The sequence below is a fragment of the Sinohyriopsis cumingii genome, chromosome 2 (genome assembly GCF_028554795.1).
Source record: "Sinohyriopsis cumingii isolate HCF-2022 chromosome 2, ASM2855479v2, whole genome shotgun sequence".
NCBI lineage: Eukaryota > Metazoa > Mollusca > Bivalvia > Unionida > Unionidae > Sinohyriopsis > Sinohyriopsis cumingii.
Window position 1 is genome coordinate 127,659,848 of NC_142962.1, and position 21,287 is coordinate 127,681,134.

The window sequence follows — 21,287 nt, forward strand, 5'->3', positions numbered from 1 at the left end:
AATATTTCTGTTTTACTAACCATCAGAAGACAAAATGGGCTAATAAAAAGCCCAGCACTTCGTTTTCTATTGAGTTTAGTTAAATGATTTGAATGGCGTGGCAATCACCTGTTAAAAAACTGAAATTTTAAATGTATGCATTCTGAATTTATAATATACAATTTGTGGCAAGATAATCCTTTAAATATATTTTCTCCTGTTCACTTAACCACTTTGGGCTCTTAATTTTATTTTTACCTGCACATAAAAAATATAATCTCTTGTATGTATCAAGTTTGCTTTCTTTTTTCAATGCAAATTTATACGAAATACCAGATATAATTAAAATAAAAAAGAAAGAACATAACGACAAGAAATCCCAAGTTTCTCCTTTAATGTTCAAAGAATTTGAAGTAATTAAATTCTACACATTTACTGCAAAATATGCATTTCTCCAGCATTTTAGCACAACTTTGTAATGTTTTAGACAAACATTGTATACAAATGTCTTCAAGATTTATCAACAATTACACAATAAGCATGCAATAAAGGATGGAGTCATATGACAACTTTATACATTTTATGTGGAGGGGGCCTCTAAATGAAGTGGATGCATCTGCATTTGCAGATTAACAAGCAATTAACTACTCCTTATATAATTCAACTCCTTTATGACTTATTAAAGCCATTTGGACACTTTTTAGTCACTGCTTTCATTTTCTTTTTATATTCTTAAAGCTCTAACTAATTATACCTCTTAAAGGATATAATGTTAAATATGACTAACATTGGAACATTTCAAATCAGTCTCATTACATGAATACATGACAGGTTACTATGGTTCAACAAGGGCACAAACACAGCAGGAGCATTTTAACATCTTTTACTGGCAATGAAAGTTGGTACTATACAAAGTTTGTAAGTGGAAATGAATCTTTCCTCTTTAAATGCTTTATGGATTAAACAAAACCATACGAACAAACAACTCTGATGCAGATATTTATGCTCATGGTTGCCATAGCACCATAGTCAAAAATGCCCATGAGGCCCCTGAGTTTCCTAGTGATCTAAAGCGTTCACCGTTCTGGATCACTGCCATCTCACCTCTGCATGGGTTCGAGTCTCAGGTTTGGCTAATGTGGGTATGTGAGAAAGCTTGCCAGTAGCTTCTAGTGTGTCTGTGCTTCTTCCTGTGGTTCTCCAGGGTTCTTCCTCCACCAGTTATACTGGCCACCATGTACAGCCTATCTAGTGCTGAAAAATGGCGTTAAATCCTATAACAACAACAAAAATTCCCACACTAAACTCTGTGAGTCAGAAGCTTTTTAATGAGCAGAGATTTGTAGAAAATTTAGAAACAACCATTGTGCAACTATTTTTAATGAAATTGCAAGTTCTGTACAAACTGAAACTGAAAACATAACTTTAACCAATACTGAATGGTACTGAAGTCTGATTTTAAGGCAACAAATTGTCTTTCTTCAATCAGTGATATAGTGTATAAAATTAATCTTAAAAACGGGAGATTTATTTGACGAACTAGCATATACAAGTTTTTAATTTTATATTTGTTCAGCCAATGTTAGTGGGATGTACTACTGCACTTTTCTGACATCATCATCATCATCATCATCATTCATCATCATCAACAGTTTCAGGTTTAAGTTCTTCATTTGCTTCCATTTTATAAAACTCCTGATAGATTCTCATCAAACTTGGTATAAATCATTTTGCAATTCTATGACATGCTCACTTGCTCTTTTACATTGGGATCTTGGTCCTAGTCATAAAAAAAAAACTGGATTTAGATTTTGGTTGCCGATTTTTTATATATTTTCTGTTATCCTATTATAGGTTATCATCAAGTTCGACATATATTACAATGAATCCAAGAAAATTAATTTTACAACAAACTTGCTCGCCCATATGATAGCAGAATTATGGTCTGACAGATGTGCAATACATTTTTGGCTATAGTTTGTTTATACTTCAAAGACCCCAAGATTGATTTTCTTCATACCAGGCATGATTATCATGAAGCTAAAACAATTTGGCATGCATGCACATCGGAGCTGGGGTCAAAATTACAATAACTGCAAATTTGCATGAGGATTTTGTTCAAGTTTATATAATAGATTTCTTGGATTTTCCTAATACTTGTTATGCATTATTATGAATCTATGAATATTTCTTCTGCAACACATAGTCTTGCCCAGCTGTTCTTCAAAGTCATGGTCATTAAGGTTCTAGTTATATTCAGGTTCATTTCCTTGCATTTCCTAAATACCGCAATGGATTTTGTTCAGATACAACATAAATCATTATGAAGCCAAAAACAAGCTCACTCTCTTTTACCTTCTGGTTAAGGTCATGTTTTACACCTATGCCTTGATAGTGGGGTCAGGCCCTATCTTCTTGTTTCTCATGTGAACTAATTTTACAAATAATCAGAATATAAACATAACAAATCAAAGATTCCAGAACTCTGAATGAAGTACATTATACAACAGAATCATGATTAGTATATCCTGGGATCCAAGGGTTTCCTTTAAATAGGCCAAATGTTCAATTCTTCAGCTTCCATAACAGTTGTCAGCAAATTTCCATTCTGTTTTGAATGAAAGATTCTGAGCAATATTTCACTATAATGAGAAGCAAGCTCTAGCTAAGACATTATTGATAAACAAAACACTGAATATGACAATGAATCCTTTCTTTTTCTCAGTGTTAACAATACAAAATATGACTGAAAATACTTTTAACTTTATATTAATTACATGTACAAACATGTTTTTTTTTAATTAAAAATCCCATTCGATATATTTGTTGTTTAGCTTTTACCTCCTCCTTTAAATCACTACTGGTCTTCTCATTACTTAGAACCAGGATGCAAAAACTTACAATGTTACAAGAAAAGCCTTACAATATCAGATATACAAGAAAGAAAATGCTTTAGAGTAAATTGAGTACCTTCTGTGAATGAAATAATTACTTAACTCAATAACACAAACTTGAGATCCTGGATATATTGGCATTTAGTCAATGACATAGGACAAAACATTCCTTATGAAGCCAAATTCTGTTCACATTTTTAAACTGTTGCTGTTTTAGAAACTTTCAGTGCATATTTTGTCAGATAAAAATTAATGGTTCATAAAGCAATTCCATCTTTTCTAATAGGATCAATCAACATGTGTATCTCTCACCCTTACGGTCTTATAATAATTTGGTATCCATTCTATTCAGAAATGAATTAGTTTTTATTAATTACACAGACTGTATAGACATAATGACTTGATCAAGTACTCAATATAAAAACAACCATATGCATTCTAGTTAACCATAGTTATGACAAGCTAGTTTATTGTATGTTCCTAAAGAATTAAAACATTAAAAAGAAAATACATGTTACAAATATCATTGCTTGTTTACTTACTAATCACTGTCAAGAAAATCTATTTAACCTTCAGAACTGGAAAATTGTACATTTCAATATATATATATATATATATATATATATATATATATATATATATATATATATATATATATATATATAAAATTTGATAATCTGGATTACTAATTTATTGTATCATAAAAGACATACAATTCTTCTGTAACTATGGGTGCCATGATTATATATATTCAAGAAATTTCCAACATTTTATGTCCCATAATTTCTTATCAGAAGTATCATTTTACTAGGTCACGCCATCCTTGGAAAATTTAGTTTGCTCTCCTGCCTCAGAAGTTTTTGTAAACAGTAGATAGGTTTGCTTCTTTTGCCAACTGAATGATTTTAAAAACAATTTTCAACATTTGACATTTACTGTTTTGATGTTCCGTAGAATGGTGATAAAAAAATGGCAGTAATTTGTAGATTGGGCATTTGGCAAGGAGGCTTTGTATCTTTTATTTTTATTATAGGCTAAGGTCTAAAAAGAGAAGATCACATTTAAAATTAACTAAATTTATAGACTAAATGAGACACACTGTCATGTGCCATAATGGTCTGTGTGATGCCTGGAGTTTCACATGAGATTTATTAAGCAATCTGGTACTATCCTTTAAGTCTGCTTTTTCCAGTCAGTCAATGAAGCCCTAGAATTCATTTCAACAATAAAACATGGTAGCTATACACATCTAGATAACCACACTTTGGATGTTTTATTATTAAATCTGTACAGTTTGCAGCATAGTTCAGTTTCATAATATATACCTGGCTAGCACTGTACTTAACTAAAACTACTGTACTCTGTTCTTCATTTATCAGTTATATGGAATGTGACTTGGTCCAGTGCCAATTTTAAGTTATTAACAACATCTCAATGGCAATGATGAATGTAGGTAATTGATACTACTAGTCTATACAGTTAGCTACTCCAGCGATGACAACATGAGTAACTGTTTGAGAACTTTAGTTTGACTCGTTTCTCTAATTTCCCCTGCCAGGAACATTTCATCTACCACGCTGTATACCTAAAAATACAGAGAATGCTTAATTACATGTACTATCAAGATCATATCTGATGTAATACCTGCAATATGCACTCAAAAGAATTATTGTTGGGTAAGTTTTGTGAAGTTCAAACTCATTATAATAAGTGCAAACTGACAATATTATAAACAATGTCCTTATAACCAGTGCCAGATTAAACCCTGTGGAGGCCCTTAGGCAGTCAAAATCTAGGGGGCCCCCTCGCAAATTATCTCCTAATATGTTTTATCAATATTATTTTGATCCATTGTCACAGGGCCCCTAGGCTGAAGCCTACTTTGCCTATTTGGTAATCTGACACGGCTTATAACAAGGATTTACATACTACAAGAGTTTGTCAACTGTATCTATATCTGGAGCTCTCCACTCTCACCAATTAGTCATACTGCATAAAGCATGATACATTTGTTTGAGACTGATCAAATCCATAAAATTAAGTGGGAGGGGATCACCAGACATGCATAGTGATAACTTAAGTGCAAATTAGGATGTTCTAGGTAGGTTTCTGAAGCTGCTTCTCTCCCACAAGGCAGGACTAAATTTTAAAAAAAACGTATGCTCAATAAAGAACTTCTTCCTCCCAAAATGCAGAACTTGATAAAAAAAATATATATATGTGCTCAATAAAAAACTACTTTCCTTTGAGAACCAGACTGAAAAATGTATGCTTAATAGGAGTCATTATTTGCAAGTTTTTACTAGATTTGTAATTATTACAAAGAAATCATAGTGACATTGTCTTTATCTGACCAGGGGAACACAAAAAACAAAACATTTGTATAAAAAGGACTTTGAATGAACAACCCATGTTAGACCAACTTTGCAGACATTTTCAAAGGATATATTAACGCCACTACTAAAACCCATTTAACAATGTGACATATGGCTTTTTGGCTGTAATACTAAATATCACCTTTGTTGATTGTCAATCACGTCAATACTTTATCTAAAATATCTTCTCCAACAAATCCTTTTTGCAATTATTTAAAAAAAAAAGTCATACAAGGTATTGTTGAAATACACTTCAGTAACACATATTTTACAGATTTTAAATATAAACAATTACAAATGCAAAAGCACCCCTGTGGCAATATTACATTGAGAAATGTGGAATAGACTGTAAAATAGGTCATAGTAACCTAGTTCTGTATGTGCCACATCATGCTACGCTGTTTCACACACTACAAGTTTGGTAGTGGGTATGGATGAAAAAACATCTGGATACAAGCCCCTATATAGCTTTAAATGCAGATGTATATGATGAACTTTCAGAGTGATAAGACAGCAATTCATTTTAAAATACTAGCATAAAATTATAAATTGAACAGTCTTAATAATTATGTTTATTGATAATCTGAAATATCTGCAATATAGTTTTTGACTACTCATTATCAAAAAGGTTTTTGATCTTGGTATTCAAGAAGTCTAACTGGCAAATGATGTTGTTGTTGTGGGGTTTAACGCCATTTTTCAGCACAGGATAGGCTATACATGGCGGCCAGTATTAATGGTGGAGGAAGAACCAGGGGAAACCCCTGGAAAGAACCACCAACGCACGAGAAGCTACTGGCAAGCTTTCTCACATACCCACATTGGCTGAATCTGAGACTCGAACCGGCGCAGACAGAGGTGAGATGGCAGTGATCGTAATAGAGAGCGCTTTAGACCACTCGGGGCCCCAACTGGATAATGATGAGAACAAGTTGTCTTTAGCTATGATTACAAGTGTAGAAGATCAAAACATTCAAATTTGACTTTCTGACAGATGTTTCATCAAAACTTGATATCTAAAGAGCATTCAAAACTGAGTTCCAGTTTGAAAAATGTTCAACCTTTTTAACATTAGTTTTTGAATAACTAGATTTTGACCAGTGTAATATTTGTGATAATTCACTGGAGTAAAATACAATAAATATTACCACTTTTGCATCAATAACATTGTTACCAAGAAATCTGAGAAATTTTAGAAGCTTTGACACTGAACAAACAAACAAACCAAGCTGAAATCAAAGGCTGCTCAACATAAACTGCCAACTTTGTATCAGTTGTTGTTGTAGGGTTTAATGCCATTTTTCAGCACAAGATAGGCTATACATGGCGGCCAGTATTAATGGTGGAGGAAGAACCCGGGAAAACCCCGGAAAGAACCACCGACCCACGAGAAGCTACTGGCGAGCTTTCTCACATGCCAACATAGGCCGAACCCGCGACTCGAACCCACGCAGACAGAGGTGAGATGGCAGTGATCCGTAACGGTAAGCACTTTAGACCACTCGGCCACTCGGGGCCCCAACTTTGTATCAAGCTATACAGCAAAAAATCTACTATCAGTTTGCTTGCATGGAGTGAATAATGGATATATTACATCTTGTGCATGAAAAATTCAAGTATTTTCACCCACTCAATGAAATATATCAATTATTTGCTAATTCCAAGCAAATATCCTCTCTGTTTTCATTGGTGAAATACAGATGGACTCTGACTAGGTTTAGATATGTATCCTAACAACTTAAAGAAAAGAGTTCAGAAGATAGGAAACCAAACAAAGAAATCAATGAATCAGCAAGCACTGAAATCCAAATCAAATCAAATATGATTATCACTTTTTAATTTTATGTTATGCTCTGTGTCAAGATAGAAATCAATTACCACTATATTACAACACTAATCCCACATTAGAAAAGTAAACAAGTTATTGACAAATATATCAACTGCACAATTAGTACACTGGTAACATTCGTATACATTGGTATGGAAACTAGAAAAGCAATACTTGATAGACCACAGACAGATACTGACAGCTGGGCTTTGTAATTTGTTATTGTTGGTTGTTTTGATTTTCTCATTGTACAAACCATAAATATGTTAAAGCACAAAGACTGAAGAGTAGATCATGCTGTTCAGTTGAGATATGCAATACAACCTCATGTGTGTGTGTGTGTGTGGTTCTGTTCTTTAGATCATAATTTGCTTATATTTTCACCAGCAGATACAAATCAATATTATTCTCTTCAAAATTAAAACAGGCAAATAAAATCAGTTTGAGAATAACATCTCTATGAAAAGTATTCTTACAGTGAGATGGGTAAGATGGGCACCTTTAAGGATGGGGATACTTTTGGGAACAAAAGAGTACTAATGGCAACCCAAAAGTGTACTGATTAACATGAAATTTTTGGTTATTAAAAAAACAAAACAGCAAAAGGTCTTACATGTATGTATCCCAAATTAAAAGTGAAATTGAAAAGAAAAAGCTTTAAGAAGTAATTTGTAATGATATGGAGACAGGTAAAGTCCTCAGAAGGGAAAAATGGAGGGTGCCAATGCATACATGCCAACCCCTGGTGAGGAAAAAGTGTAATCCAAATGGACAAAAATAGTAATCCACATATAACATGATACAAATTCAATGAGAATATGTACAAAATGATTTATTTTTCCCCTCTGTACGCTCAACATCAATTACTGCTTCAAGTTTTTAAGAGAACACTTTGAGCTTTAAAAAGCAGCAGACTCTCATAATGCATTTCATAACACTTTGTAACAGCTGAGACTATAAATGTTTTGCACACCAGTAGAGCACTAAGTGCTGGGTTACAGAGCCTGGATCTGAATTCAGTTTTACTTTTGTTAGCAATGCAGAATAATCTCTCAATGTCAGCATTAGAATGGTAAAGAACCAATATTCCTTTCATAACCTGACAAAGAAGAGGAAATTTATATCTTCCAGTTATTAGGTCTTTTAGCTGGGAAATAAGAAGAAAAAAACAACTCTGTCTGCATTAAGTACATTGTCTGGTAGAATGCCAACTTGATACTTCAGGAGTTCTCCTTCTAATTTATCAGCAGCCTTTCCTGCAGCATGGTGCATCATATGACAGAGACAACCTGATATGAACAATGATGGATACATTTTTTCAAAATATAGAATGCAATTCCTTTATGAATCCCAGTCATCACATATGCAGTATCAGCTGAAAACCCCGATACAGTTCTGCCAACTTATATTTATTCAAACCATGATCAAGCAAATAAAAAAAAGTGTTTTCTCCAGTGGAATCTACTGTTAATTCTGGCAATGAAAGAAGAGCACTCTGACTTTGCCCTTTTCATTGTCAAACTCTCTTACACAGACTGACTGGGTACAACTTTTGTCATAATCATTACTCCTGTCTGTTGTGATTCTAAACAACCCAATTTTCAAGGCTTCTGTAATTTTAAGTGAAGTATCTTCTGCTATACACCTAACTATTTGATGATTTTGTTCTTGCACAGGCATATTTTCAGGAAACATCCATTTGAACAAAGGACCAATGTAGTCTTCTACCACTAGGGGTAGTCCGTGTTCTATTAAGAACTCGGCGCATAATGCCTCTGCATTCATAAAATTTGTGTCCACAATTTAGTTCTGCTGTAAAAAAAAGAAGTTACCATAGCAATGGAGTCAGTAAAACGAGCTAATTTCAAGATTTCTTTGTTTTACCACCATGACCAATACTAAAATCCTTTCCACACTGCCTGCAAGGGGTGTGAAGCTGCCCTAGAATGGAACACTGTAATATTTAACTCATGTATTCATCTCTGAATAGATTTTTTGCCTTTTCTAATCCATCTGTGAAATTATTTTAAAAACATTTTGCTTTAACACATGCATTGACTAGAATAAATCGAACTTGACTTTTAGTACCAAATACCTACAAATTGGTTCTGTACCAGATATAAATTAGAACAAAGAATCTGCGAGCAAAGATTACAAGTTAGAAAACCAGTTTGATCTCTTCTAACTAAGCCATTTAGCTGTGATAAACAGAAACCGAGGTCAAAAGTTTGAAAGCAGAACCAGCCTGTTTCTTGGAAATAGGGCAGCTGCTATAAATAGAACACAATACTGTTAGGAAAGTGCATGTAAGTCTACGGACAAGCATATTCTTATGCTGTAGTTAGACAGAAGCTGTCTTTTCTGTCTGTGGGATTAATGGGATGTCAATAAACATAACAAAAATGAGAAAACAAATTTTTTTTTGAAGGGGATATAACAAAAACACCTAATCCAAATAAATTTACGTGTAAGGTGTAATTTTTTGGGAAAAAAAAGCATAATGATTACACCAAAAGCATAATGGTTGGCATGTATGCCTATGGCATAGGGAGGGCCTTTGGGGCAAATGGGAGGGTGAAAAGCACTCCTGTTTTAACCTAGTTGGAGTACAGTTATTTATTATAATATCAGCGGCAGACCCTTACCTTGTAGAAGTTGAAGACTAGATCAAGTTCACACACATTGTGGAAGTATTCATTTAAGACCTCAACAAAGTTGTGTATTGCTTCAAGATACATCAAATTATTATCACTAACATCTACGCAGATACAGAAATATAGGCCTGCATATCGCCGGTACACAATCTTGAAATTTCTGAACTGAAATTAGAATTGTTAAAATTAACACAGGTATGTCCATTTTGTAACAAGGATGAAACTACAAATGTGTGTACTTATAAAAGCTATTTTGAATGAGACAATAAAATCTTTAAATATAAATGTATTCATTAAAGATGGATGTCCTAGAACAGTGTCTAAATCCAAATCTTCATCAAGAAATGACATGGATGAATGGAAGGTTAAAAATATATGCTCCATCTGCACTTTTGTGGGAGATTATAAAAAAGGTTTACATTGAAACATTAAATAAAATCCATTAAATTCCATAAAACAAATGTATGTTTAAATGTCATTCATTTACATTTAAAAATAATTTAATTGTCTTTCTTTTACAATAATGTATACTATTACAAGACAAGCAAGTCAATGTCTGATTACTGACTATATGAATGCAGGAAAAACACTTAGATTAATTATAAATTGCACACCTTTTGATACTTGAAAGGTAAATTTGTATGCTGTTGCTTGAACTAAAAAATGATACTGTGAATTTTTTCTAAAACTTACATTCAACTTATTTTGGTTATTCATGAGTTAATTCTCTTGTCTTAACACAAATACACTCTATAGTATGTAATGGTGATAGTTGTATAATAAGAAACATTTCTGCTTTTCATAAATACACCTACAATAAACTGGTGAAGGTAAATTAACACATTTCCTTGAAACATTACATAAAACTTGGAAAAACTAGAGCCAGTGGTGCATTCCAAAAGGCAGGGGCCCCAAGAGGTTGAGTGGTCTAAAGTGCTCACCGTTGCGGATCACTGCCACATCACCTCGGCCTGAGTGGGTTCGAGCTTTAGATTCGGCCAGTGTGTTTATGTGAGAAAGCTTGCCAGCAGCTTCTTGTGGGTCAATGGTTCTTTCCAGGGGTTTTCCCAAGTTCTTCCTCCACCATTTTTACTAGCTGCCATGTATTGCCTATCTTGTGCTGAAAAATGGCATTAAATCCTACAACAACAACAACAACAGTATTCCAAAAGGTGCTATTAATTACAATGTGCTTAGCGGGGATTTTATTAGAAGAACTTGTGTTCAGAAACAACATTAGAAGAATAGTCATTCAGGGGTCATAACTGCTCTGAATCATGATTTGGAATGCTGGAAATCCAATTTAATTCAAGGTCTCATCAATACAAAGCCGCATGTGAAATCTGGTTGCTGTGTAAACCACTGTCAGAGGGATAGGTAATGAGAGGGTATAACAGACATCAATAAAGCTGGGGTACGGTGGAAATCAAAGACGAATCTCATCAGTACAGAGCCAAAAATCAAATTTGGTTGAAATTATTGGCCAGTTTATGCTGCAGAAAGCCAAAGCATGGAGGCCAGACAATCAAAGGTATAATTGCTATAAATGATATCAATGGAGCACTGGAAATTAAACTAATTTAAGATCTGATTAACATACAGCTATAAAACAAGTTCTGTTTAAATCTAACAAACAATAATAATGATACAGTGTGGAAACCAGGTAAGGAGGATGGAAACCAGAGGGCATAATGGACACTAATGACATTGTAGGAGGTTGAAATTCAAAATAATTCAAGGTCTCAGCAATATAGATCGGCATGGGAAATATAGTTAAAATCCAACAATCATTGGTAAAATCTACAGAAGTGAAAGATAGGAGGAAGGACAATCAGATGGCTGGATATCAAACTCTTTCGAGGTCTTATCAACAGGAAAGCTGCCAAAACCAAATTCAGTTAGAAATTGCCAATAGTTATCTTGCATAATCAATCTGATGATGGAAAGATAGTTGGATGGAACTGAACACTTCATAATTCGCTGAATGAGGCCCTACTTCAGTACATGTATTATGTATGATAACATGGAAACACTATTTCTTCATGCAATTATTTACCATTTAACAAAACAAAATGTGAGCTACTTACATATAACCAATTTATAATATTTGGCAAAGAATAAATAAAAATTAATCAGAGACGACAAACATTACATCTTTTTCCCCCAGTAAATTCACTTACTTTGATTTTCAATTTAAAATATACCAAAATGATGGCTCACAATGTGTGATAGCAATTTCAATCAATGAAATATAAAAGAAACCCAAAGCAGTGAAATTAGTGTAAAGGTCAATTCTTGAAAAAAAATTCAAAGCATACTTTTTGCATGCTTTTTACAAAATGAGATTAAACATTTGCAAAATTCACTATTTAAATTAATAAATAACAAAACATTTCCAAAATTATTGACTGCATTACCTACTTTAACTATGGCTTAGTTTGATGTTATGCATGATATCATTCTTGAGCAAGCCAACCAGCCACTGAAGAAATTTGAAGAAAACAATGACATATAAAAAGGGCTAATGTATTCTTTAATTTAAAAAAAAAAAAAGATGCACAAAAAGTGATCTGCTAATTATATTGTGTTGAACTGTGAAATATTATGAAGTGGTTTTCAAGCAGGCCCTACAGCTCCATTTAAAGAAAAATTCTATTCCCTTTCATACGCTACATAAATGTTAACTGCAAATACATATTTACATTAAATCTTTTACTGTATAGGTTTAGAATGGAGAAATAAAAGTAGATATTAAGCTGAACATTAAGAATATTGTGTGAAGAAATAATAGGTTACAGTTACCAAGGCCGAGTTACCCAGGCACAATTTCTTTAATAAAAACCTGCAGTTTATTTCCAAAAACTTATTGTCAACAAATTTGCCTTTAAAAAAATGGATGATTTACTTATTTTCTCATTGTGGCTTTTATATAAGAGCAGTCAGAAAATATACAGGAATTGTGCTCTGCATTTGGTTGTATAGTATTTTCATAATTCTAGTTAATAACTTTTATTTTTTTATTTTTTGATCTACTAATGACCAAAGTGGTTGTGACTTTAGTTGTTTCAATTTCTTAAATATTCAAAGGATGTATGTTCACTTTATAACATATTGCTGATTTCCTACACTACATTAGGGAGTTTCTTGTTCACTTATACTTTTCTGCATACATATTAGAGGCAGGTAATACATTTGCAACTTTTGTGAGGGTAACACTTTTTAATGCAATTATTTGTAAATGATGCAACGGAACTTTTTAAAAAAAAAAAATAAAAATGAATATGGATTTTTAGGTATGGAAGACACAAAAACAAGTTTAAACAGAAACCACCAAATCTGATTGATGATTAGGACAAATAAATATACCAGCGTTCAAACCAATCCTGACAACAAATAATTATTCTTTCAATAACATTATTTTTGTCAAATTTCAGAATTTTTTGTTTTTTTACAGGATTAACTTCTCATGCCACCAGACCATGTCATTAGATGCTCTCAAGTCAAACTTGTTTAACAAAATCTCATAATCATGAAATGATTTACTGAAAACCAACTCAAGACTAGTAAATATTTTAGAATTTCAGACATCACCTCTACAAAGTTTGTGTGTTTAGCATCTCTGACTGTAACAACAGCATGGACCTCCTCTATAAGTTTCTGCTTCTCATCATCATCAAAATGCATGTACCATTTGGCCAGTCTTGTCTTACCAGCCCTGTTCTGAATCAGTATGAACCGGATCTGGAAAGGTAAATTTGTGTTAACATGGAAGTGATCAGGCATAGTAATAAAACGTGCTCTTGGATTTTCTTCTTTCTGGTAGATCTGTACAAGTCTTTTTCTGATATTTATGACACATAGTAGCAAAAGAAATGACAAAAAGATTGCACATAACTTGATGGAAATAAGACTAAGTTAGGCGTACAGTGTGCTAAACAAAATCTGCAGCAAAGTAATGGATTTACAGAATTTATACAGAACCTGTTCATTGACAATGTAGTGCAGTATATGTACCGGTAGGATTCATACCACAATATACCAATGGTTGTACCAGTACAATCCATACCACAATATACCAATAGTTGTACTGTAGTACATGTAAAGGTAGGATTCATACCACAATATACCAATGGTTGTACTGCAGTACATGTACCAGTATAATCCATACCACAATATACCAATAGTTGTACTGCAGTACATGTACCAGTAGGATCCATACCACAATATACCAATGGTTAAAATGCAGACCTCTATTATCTATAGTATTAGTACACACTTCCATTTTTTTGGCCCCCCACCCACTTATTATAAAAACAAAATGCATCAAGGATGTAAATAATGCACAAAACCTAATCATTCCATTCACTGATTTATAATTTATACTCTTACTGGCACCAAGGGGTCCCTAACACTATCAAACTGTTGGCATTTCAAAGCAAACAGAAGCTCCCAATGTAAACAAGAAAACAGACTGCTTGCTGTCCATTTCTGGTTTTATAACATGCCTGTGAATGTACAAGAGTTTGTTTGTTTGCTCAACTGATGTCACCAGCAGCTATTTGATGCATCCAATACATTTCATCTTGGGGTACAACACAACACTGGAACCACCTGGCTAGGGCATCTTAATAGTCACAAAATACCGTTACTCAATGTACCTCTAACAAATTAGGAGGTAAATTCATTTTTGCTTTCTTAACAGAAGGCAAAGTTTACAGTTTCTTTTAGACTTAGTTGGACACTTCGCCTGGTAGTGTGACCCCTATACAAGTAACACCACAAAGTACACAACATGCAATAGTTGTTGTTGTTGTTGTTGTTGTGGGGTTTAACACCATTTTTCAGCACGATAGGCTATACATGCCGGCCAGTATTAATGGTGGAGGAAGAACCCGGAAAACCCCGGAAAGAACCACCGACCCACGAGAAGCTACTGGCAAGCTTTCTCACATGCCCACATTGGCTGAATCTTAGACTCGAACCGCCGCAGACAGAGGTGAGATGGCAGTGATCCGTAACGAAGAGCGCTTTAGACCACTCGGCCACTCGGGGCCCCAACATGCAATAGGAAAGCTGGGGGCAGTCTACACTGTGATAATGACTTTAAAAAGGCATGGCATTCTGGAGTTGAGTCATGGACTCCTAATCCTGAAATTCTAGTAAGAGCAACATAATATTTCAATTTGTGCATGGCTGGTTCATCATCATGGTATTTCATGCAAAAATGCTGAGGGGGGACTAGAAAATAAGGAATCAACAAGCTTTAGAAGCACATTAAACAAAGAAAACAGCAATTTATTCTTGAAGCTCAATGTTCACAAAACATTTCTGTATGACCATATGTGAGAAATATTCATATTTCAGCATTAAATATGGTAAAGTCAAGTGTTTGCTCAAAGACAATATTAAAAATGTTTAAGTGCACGTTTTAATGCTACCTGTGAATTTATCTGAAAAGATATAATAAAGATCAGTTCATTATTTTAATTCTGCTAACACAAATTATGCATAAAACATTCAACTGAAGAGTAACATATTATTTCAACATATGTATTACTCAACAATATAGTACCGGTAGTTCATGCACAAACTGTGTGTGTGTGTGTTTGTGGGGTAGTACTTAATATAATGGCACAGAAAGGCTTCATAACCATTTGTAAGAAATATGTAAATTTCTGCTTGAAATAACATGATTTTGCAAAAAGAGTGACTAAAGACCAGTATTAAAAATGATGGAGGTGCATATGTTTAAATGTTTCCTGCGCATTTATTTGAAAAGATATCATATTATGTTTTAATTCTGCACATTCAAATCATGCAGAAAACATTCAATTTTTATTTCTCCTAAAATTCAGAAGAGAAAAAAATCACCCCCTGTTGCTATTGTTGCAGACTCCAGCAGATTGTTAAATTTTTTTTGCACTGGAAAATTTCCTAATTCAGTCAACTTTTATCTACAACTTTTTCCAGACTACACTGGCCCTTAGTTATAATGAAAACCTAGGAAAATCCCTGGAATCTATGGCATTTCAGACATAATAATAGCATGGACTAACAAGGGATGCAACTCTTTCCATCCTAACAAAACAGCCTCACTTTCATGTCCACACTGACTGGCCCTTCAGGGTGTTCCACAATGCCGTTTCTTACGTTTTCATTTATTATTTAAAATTAACATCCAATATAAACTCTTGATACAATAAATTTGTAGTGCAGTCACACTAAGTTCCAAAAACATGCTGGAATTTAGGATTACAATTGTTTTGAAAATTTCAGAAACTTGAATTTTAGGGTAGTAGCTTCTGCACTGGCCTAATATTATCATAGTTTTGAAGCTCAATCAATAAACAATATAAACCTTCAAGGATTTTAAGTGCAATGGCCATAAATGTTTGAACTCTGATTGATTTCAATTGAGGGGTCATTTACGTGCAAACCGGATGTTAATATTTTAAAGATGACGACCGCTTAAGAAATTTTTTGTTTTGGACACTGACTTTACAAATTTGCATAAGGGAAGTCACCACAAGAATCAGCAAGGCCAACCAGGCCTTCGCAATGCTGAAGCCCATCTGGAGGACAACAAACCTCAGCGCCCACACGAAGATCCGTATCTTCAAGAGCAATGTGCTGAGCGTCCTTTTATACGAGTCTGAGTGTTGGAAGACCACTGCTAACATAGAACGCAAGCTCGAAGTCTTCCAGACCAAGTGCCTGTGACGGATCATGAGGATCTTCTGGCCAAACATGATCTCGAACGAGGAACTCCAGCATAGAGAAGGCGCAAGCACCACCACAACTCGTCGATGGAGATGGCTCGGCCACGTCTGCAGAATGCCCCCTGACTCACTACCAAGGGTGGCACTGAGATGGACTCCGCAGGGGAAAATGAACTGTGGCAGACCCAAAGTGACCTGGCGCCGAACTGTGGAACGTGAACTCAAGACCAGAGGCCTCACCCTGCAGACTGCCCCCATAACAGCAGCCGACAGACCAAAATGGTGCTCCCTTGCTGTCGCCTCAAGCACCAGACGGCGCAGAGAGGATTGATTGATTGATTTTACAAATTTCTGCATCGACTGCTCCTGAATGACATTTGATTGGTTGATTATTCCATGGTGAAGGAAAGGTTAAACAGTTTGAATTCTTTTCAGTAGGGTCTGTTCATAATTACTCACTTTTCTGCTAATTTTACGGTGTTGGGTCAGACAGGACCGATATGGAAAAGTCCCAGGTTAAAAAGGTCTGGTTGAGAAAGGCTGGTAACAGGTCAGAAAGGATCATCATAGTAAAAGACCGTTATAAAAGATTCAGTAATAATAATAATTTATTATTATTATTATTGTGATTTCAAAATTTGTCATCCTTGTTTTTAAATAAGCTTGTAATCACTTTTCTTTTCTTATTTTTCTTTAGTTTGGAATTGTAACCTGCAGTTTATACTGAGAATATTTTCAAAGCCATATTAGCAATAGGTGGTCAAATGTCATTTGTCCAACAGTTTTCCAATGCTTATCCTGTTTTCTTTCTCGAATTAATGACAACTTTTCTGTAAACCTGTGTCTATTCACTTCTTATCAATTACAGTTTTATATATATTGCTAAATCATTAAATATCAAAGAATGAAGCACTGGTCAGTAAGGATTAATGCCAAGACTCAAGTGAACTACTGATAGCAAACAGCAGACCTGTTCATATTATAGAGATTGCAGTACCAGTATCAGGAAAGTGCCAGCATCCACATTTTAGCTTTCACACTTCCTTTACCTGTTTTCTGCCTCAGAAATATTTATTTTGTCAGGAAACTTTGATAATCACAGTTGAGACACAAACACAAGTCTCAGCAATCACAACTCTTTCCCATACCTCCAGTCTCAACAGAGCTTGATGTTCCATAAGATTATAACAGTTTTTGTAGAGATTACTGAAACACTCCTGACTGAACTACCCCAGGTGATTACAGGTAAACTTCATATATCAGAATCAGTTTAAAACCAGTATCATCAGTGCCATCTTTGTTTTAAATAGTACTCAGCAGTTGTTTCTTATTCTAATAACAGGTAATCTGATCATAATAAGCAGTGAAAACACAGCATGTTTCCTCCGTTTGAATATGTTCTTTATAGTTTGATTAAATAATGCAACTGATTCTTATAACCAGTTAACAAGATAACCAGTGTGTGTGTGAGTGTGCATGTGTGTGTGAGAGAGAGTTGTATGAAATACTTGGTACAGGTCATTTACTTATTTGTTATCTGTAACTACAAAAAACAAAATAAGCTATGAATCACAAGTGAGAAATGTTTGTCTCATTTGTATGAGGATTCCAATCTCTTTTCTTTTTTTCTGCTTGTAACCAACACTGCTCTTGACAGCCTTATCTTTCTTTTTCTGTTGATGGTTCTATACACTTTTCTTAGAAAAATCCCTTTGTATCCATGACTTCTAAGACTACGTCATTCTGTTTCAGACTTTTCATCTCTTACCAGGATCCATTTTCTCATCTACTGTGTCACCAGTATCAATTAAATCTATTATAGATTTTCTGTACATCAGAATTTGTATGTATATTGTGCATTGTCCGTTCTTCTTTCCATACTTCCCTGATTAAAAATTTCATGAGGATTTCATTATTCAACCTCTGCTTGTTCTGGTTCTTTCTTCTCGCCTTTTGCTAAATGACATTCTTTTTGACACTCATTTTCTTGTTTTAAAATATCCTCTGTGTTTGGACTTAACAACCCATCACTAAATAATATTGTGGGTGGTTTGTTCTTGTGTCTTCTCTTTTGACTTTCAAGATTCTTACATCTGCTTAACAACCCTTGTATCCAGCAAGTCCATCTGTAATGGTTTTAGTCAGTTCAGCGTTTGGTTTCCTTTGAGTATTCATAGATATTTCACAATAAAAAGTAAGGAGTCGATATTTATTATTATTTATTTTGATTAGTATACATGATAATTAGTAATGGATACAGAAATGGGCCTTTTTGGAACAGGCCTTTTAAGTACAAGTCCGTTCTGGCCAAGGACCTTTTTCAAAGCGGTCAAGAAAAAAAATAAAGCAGCTCCCTCCCATGCCTCTTCCACCTCACATTGCCTTCCAGATTGCAGCCAGAACCATACATCCATTCACAAGTACTGGTTAAAATTCAGCATGTCTCAGACTGAATGAGTAAATGACATATACTTTTGTAGCCATTATGCTTGTAAGAAATTCTTGGTATACACTACCATAGATAGAGTTCTGTATAAAGTACTGTGCAGACCTTTTAACTTTAAAATTTAGATTCAAATGGTAAATTTTGTGAGATAATAGTCACAATTTGTTTGCAAATTAATATATTCTGTGACACTATTTTAAAACAGTATTTGCCAAGTATTACAGTTAATTTAAGTCATTGTATTACCCATCACCCATATTTCAAATATATCATAGAAATATCAAACCTTGTATCCAATAATTTTCCTATGGTATTTCTAATCAGTTCATCCTTGATTGACCAGCATGGAAAAAAATTAACATAACTTGACTTTGTTTTTGACATGAGGTGTGAACATTTCGAACTTGCATTGTTGTTTCACATTTTTTTAACAGATGTAGCTCTACAATGATACCAAATAATCTGGAAGTTCTAGTTGCACTACAAAATACAGAGGGAAAAACATCAATTTTTGGACCCATTTTTTTCCCACCTAAAATCTGACTGGTTGCAATCTGATTTTGTGTCTGGATTTTAGACTTTTTGGTCTCAGATCTAAGGCAGACCAGTATGAACTGCAGACAGACAGATGAACCTTTGTAAAAAGTAGGATAAGATGGGCATTTGGAATAAAGAGCGGTCTTGATAGAAAAATAATGGGTCCGTCAAGTACAAAAAAAAAAGGAAAAAGAACTCAAACTTTTCCCCTTCTGCTCATGCGCAAGACAAATAGCCAATTAAAAACAATGTTTCTAACACAGCTAGGCATTAGGTTATTTCACATAAAAGTTGATGTATTAGGATGTATTCGGAAATAGTTTTCAAAATGAGTTTCCTACTTGAATTTCAGATGAAAACAACAAAAACCTACAGGGGTTAATATGTTAAAAATGCAGCGGAAGGCTCTAGTAGTGCTAAAAGAAATGTTCCCCCTGACTTTTGGTGTGTGGGTATCTTTAAATTAAAAAGAGTATTTAGCAAGGTTGGTAGCTGTCACATTTGTAAAACAGTATTTTGGACAGGAAAAAATGCCTTACTTATGTATCCCCCTGTAAATGGACAAAAATCCATTTGCATTTTTTTATACTGAATATTGCAATTCTTGTTCAATGACATGCTAAATATGAAACAACTTTTGTCAGATAAGAGGGAGACAAACACAGTGTAAAAGAGAAAAACAGTCTAAAAGGTTTCCATGTCTTGAACACCATTTCCTTGCTTTTTCATGCATTGTTAAGTACTAACACTTTTGAAACAATGGAAGTTCAAATATTTTCTCGTTTGACTACAAGCCCTGTAAATTAAATGTGTGCATGTGTCTGATTAGGATTTTTAACATAACTTTAACAAAATTTCAGTCATATCGCTATGATGTCTACAGTGAGGCAGTTTATAGTGATGTCTAGCACTGGGGCATCATGCTGCAGACATGCGGCATGATGTCCCACCTAGCCACATTATCCTGACACCAGGCCGACCAGTCCTAACACTAACCTCATAATGTTTAGTGCCTAGCGAGGCAGCTGTTAGTACCATTTTTGTAAGTCTTTGGTATGACTCGGCCTGGGTTCTAACCCATGACCTCCTGCTTCCAAGATGGATGCTCTAACCACTAGACCACTTCAGCAGTCTGTGTAAATTAAACAATCCTTCAGTAAAGTCTGAATGGAAGCAACATTCATGTAGTTATTCTCTCCAAATGACAATATTTGTCTCTACCTCAAATGCCCCAAACTAACCCCAAAAAGCAGTTGAACAGCTAAAATTATAATACATGAAAAAATATCTAGAAAATCTATTTTTTGTCCAAATTTTAAAAAACAGAATTTTGTAAACAGTTAAATAATCTTTATGGATGTGCCCAATTTCGTTTTCATGTCTCTACAAATAAAAAACAGTGGTTATGCTACCACTTTATCATTTATGACAAAAAAATAATTAATTGTTCAATTGGATTAAGTCGACGTTAGAAAATTTTTTCTTAAAAATTACAATTTCAATTGTATTTTCATAAAATAAACTTTTATATGCTTCTTTGTCATAGCATTACATGTGTGTAAATTTTGACTGAGTTATCTTTCAAATACAAAAAAAAATCATTGGTTCACCCTAATAATAATAATAATTTGGTACAGAAGTACCCCTCCCATATTTGCAGCAATCACGAAAAAATGGGAAGAAACTGTATATAAATATGGTTGCAAACAAAAAGGAATCCTTCTCACGTATCCCCTATGGTAGATAATAATTAAATATGATTTTAAAGACCAAATATTTGCTACAAACGTTGTTCACTCACTAGTAATGGGATACTTACCATTTTTTTACTACCGGATGTCCACCTACTTCTTGC

The 21,287-nt window shown here is 34.2% G+C and overlaps 1 protein-coding gene across 1 annotated transcript; it reads right to left on the reverse strand.

Annotated features, from left to right (window-relative positions):
• Positions 1–356: 356 nt before the first annotated feature.
• On the reverse strand, positions 357–21,280 carry LOC149805793 (AP-2 complex subunit sigma). Its single transcript, XM_089950493.1, has 4 exons — positions 21,252–21,280; positions 13,322–13,471; positions 9,722–9,895; positions 357–4,458 (listed from the first exon to the last, which is right to left on the reverse strand). The coding sequence occupies exons 1-4, from the start codon at positions 21,252–21,254 to the stop codon at positions 4,357–4,359; spliced, it is 429 nt and encodes a 142-aa protein (XP_089806619.1). The 5' UTR covers positions 21,255–21,280; the 3' UTR covers positions 357–4,356.
• Positions 21,281–21,287: the final 7 nt, after the last annotated feature.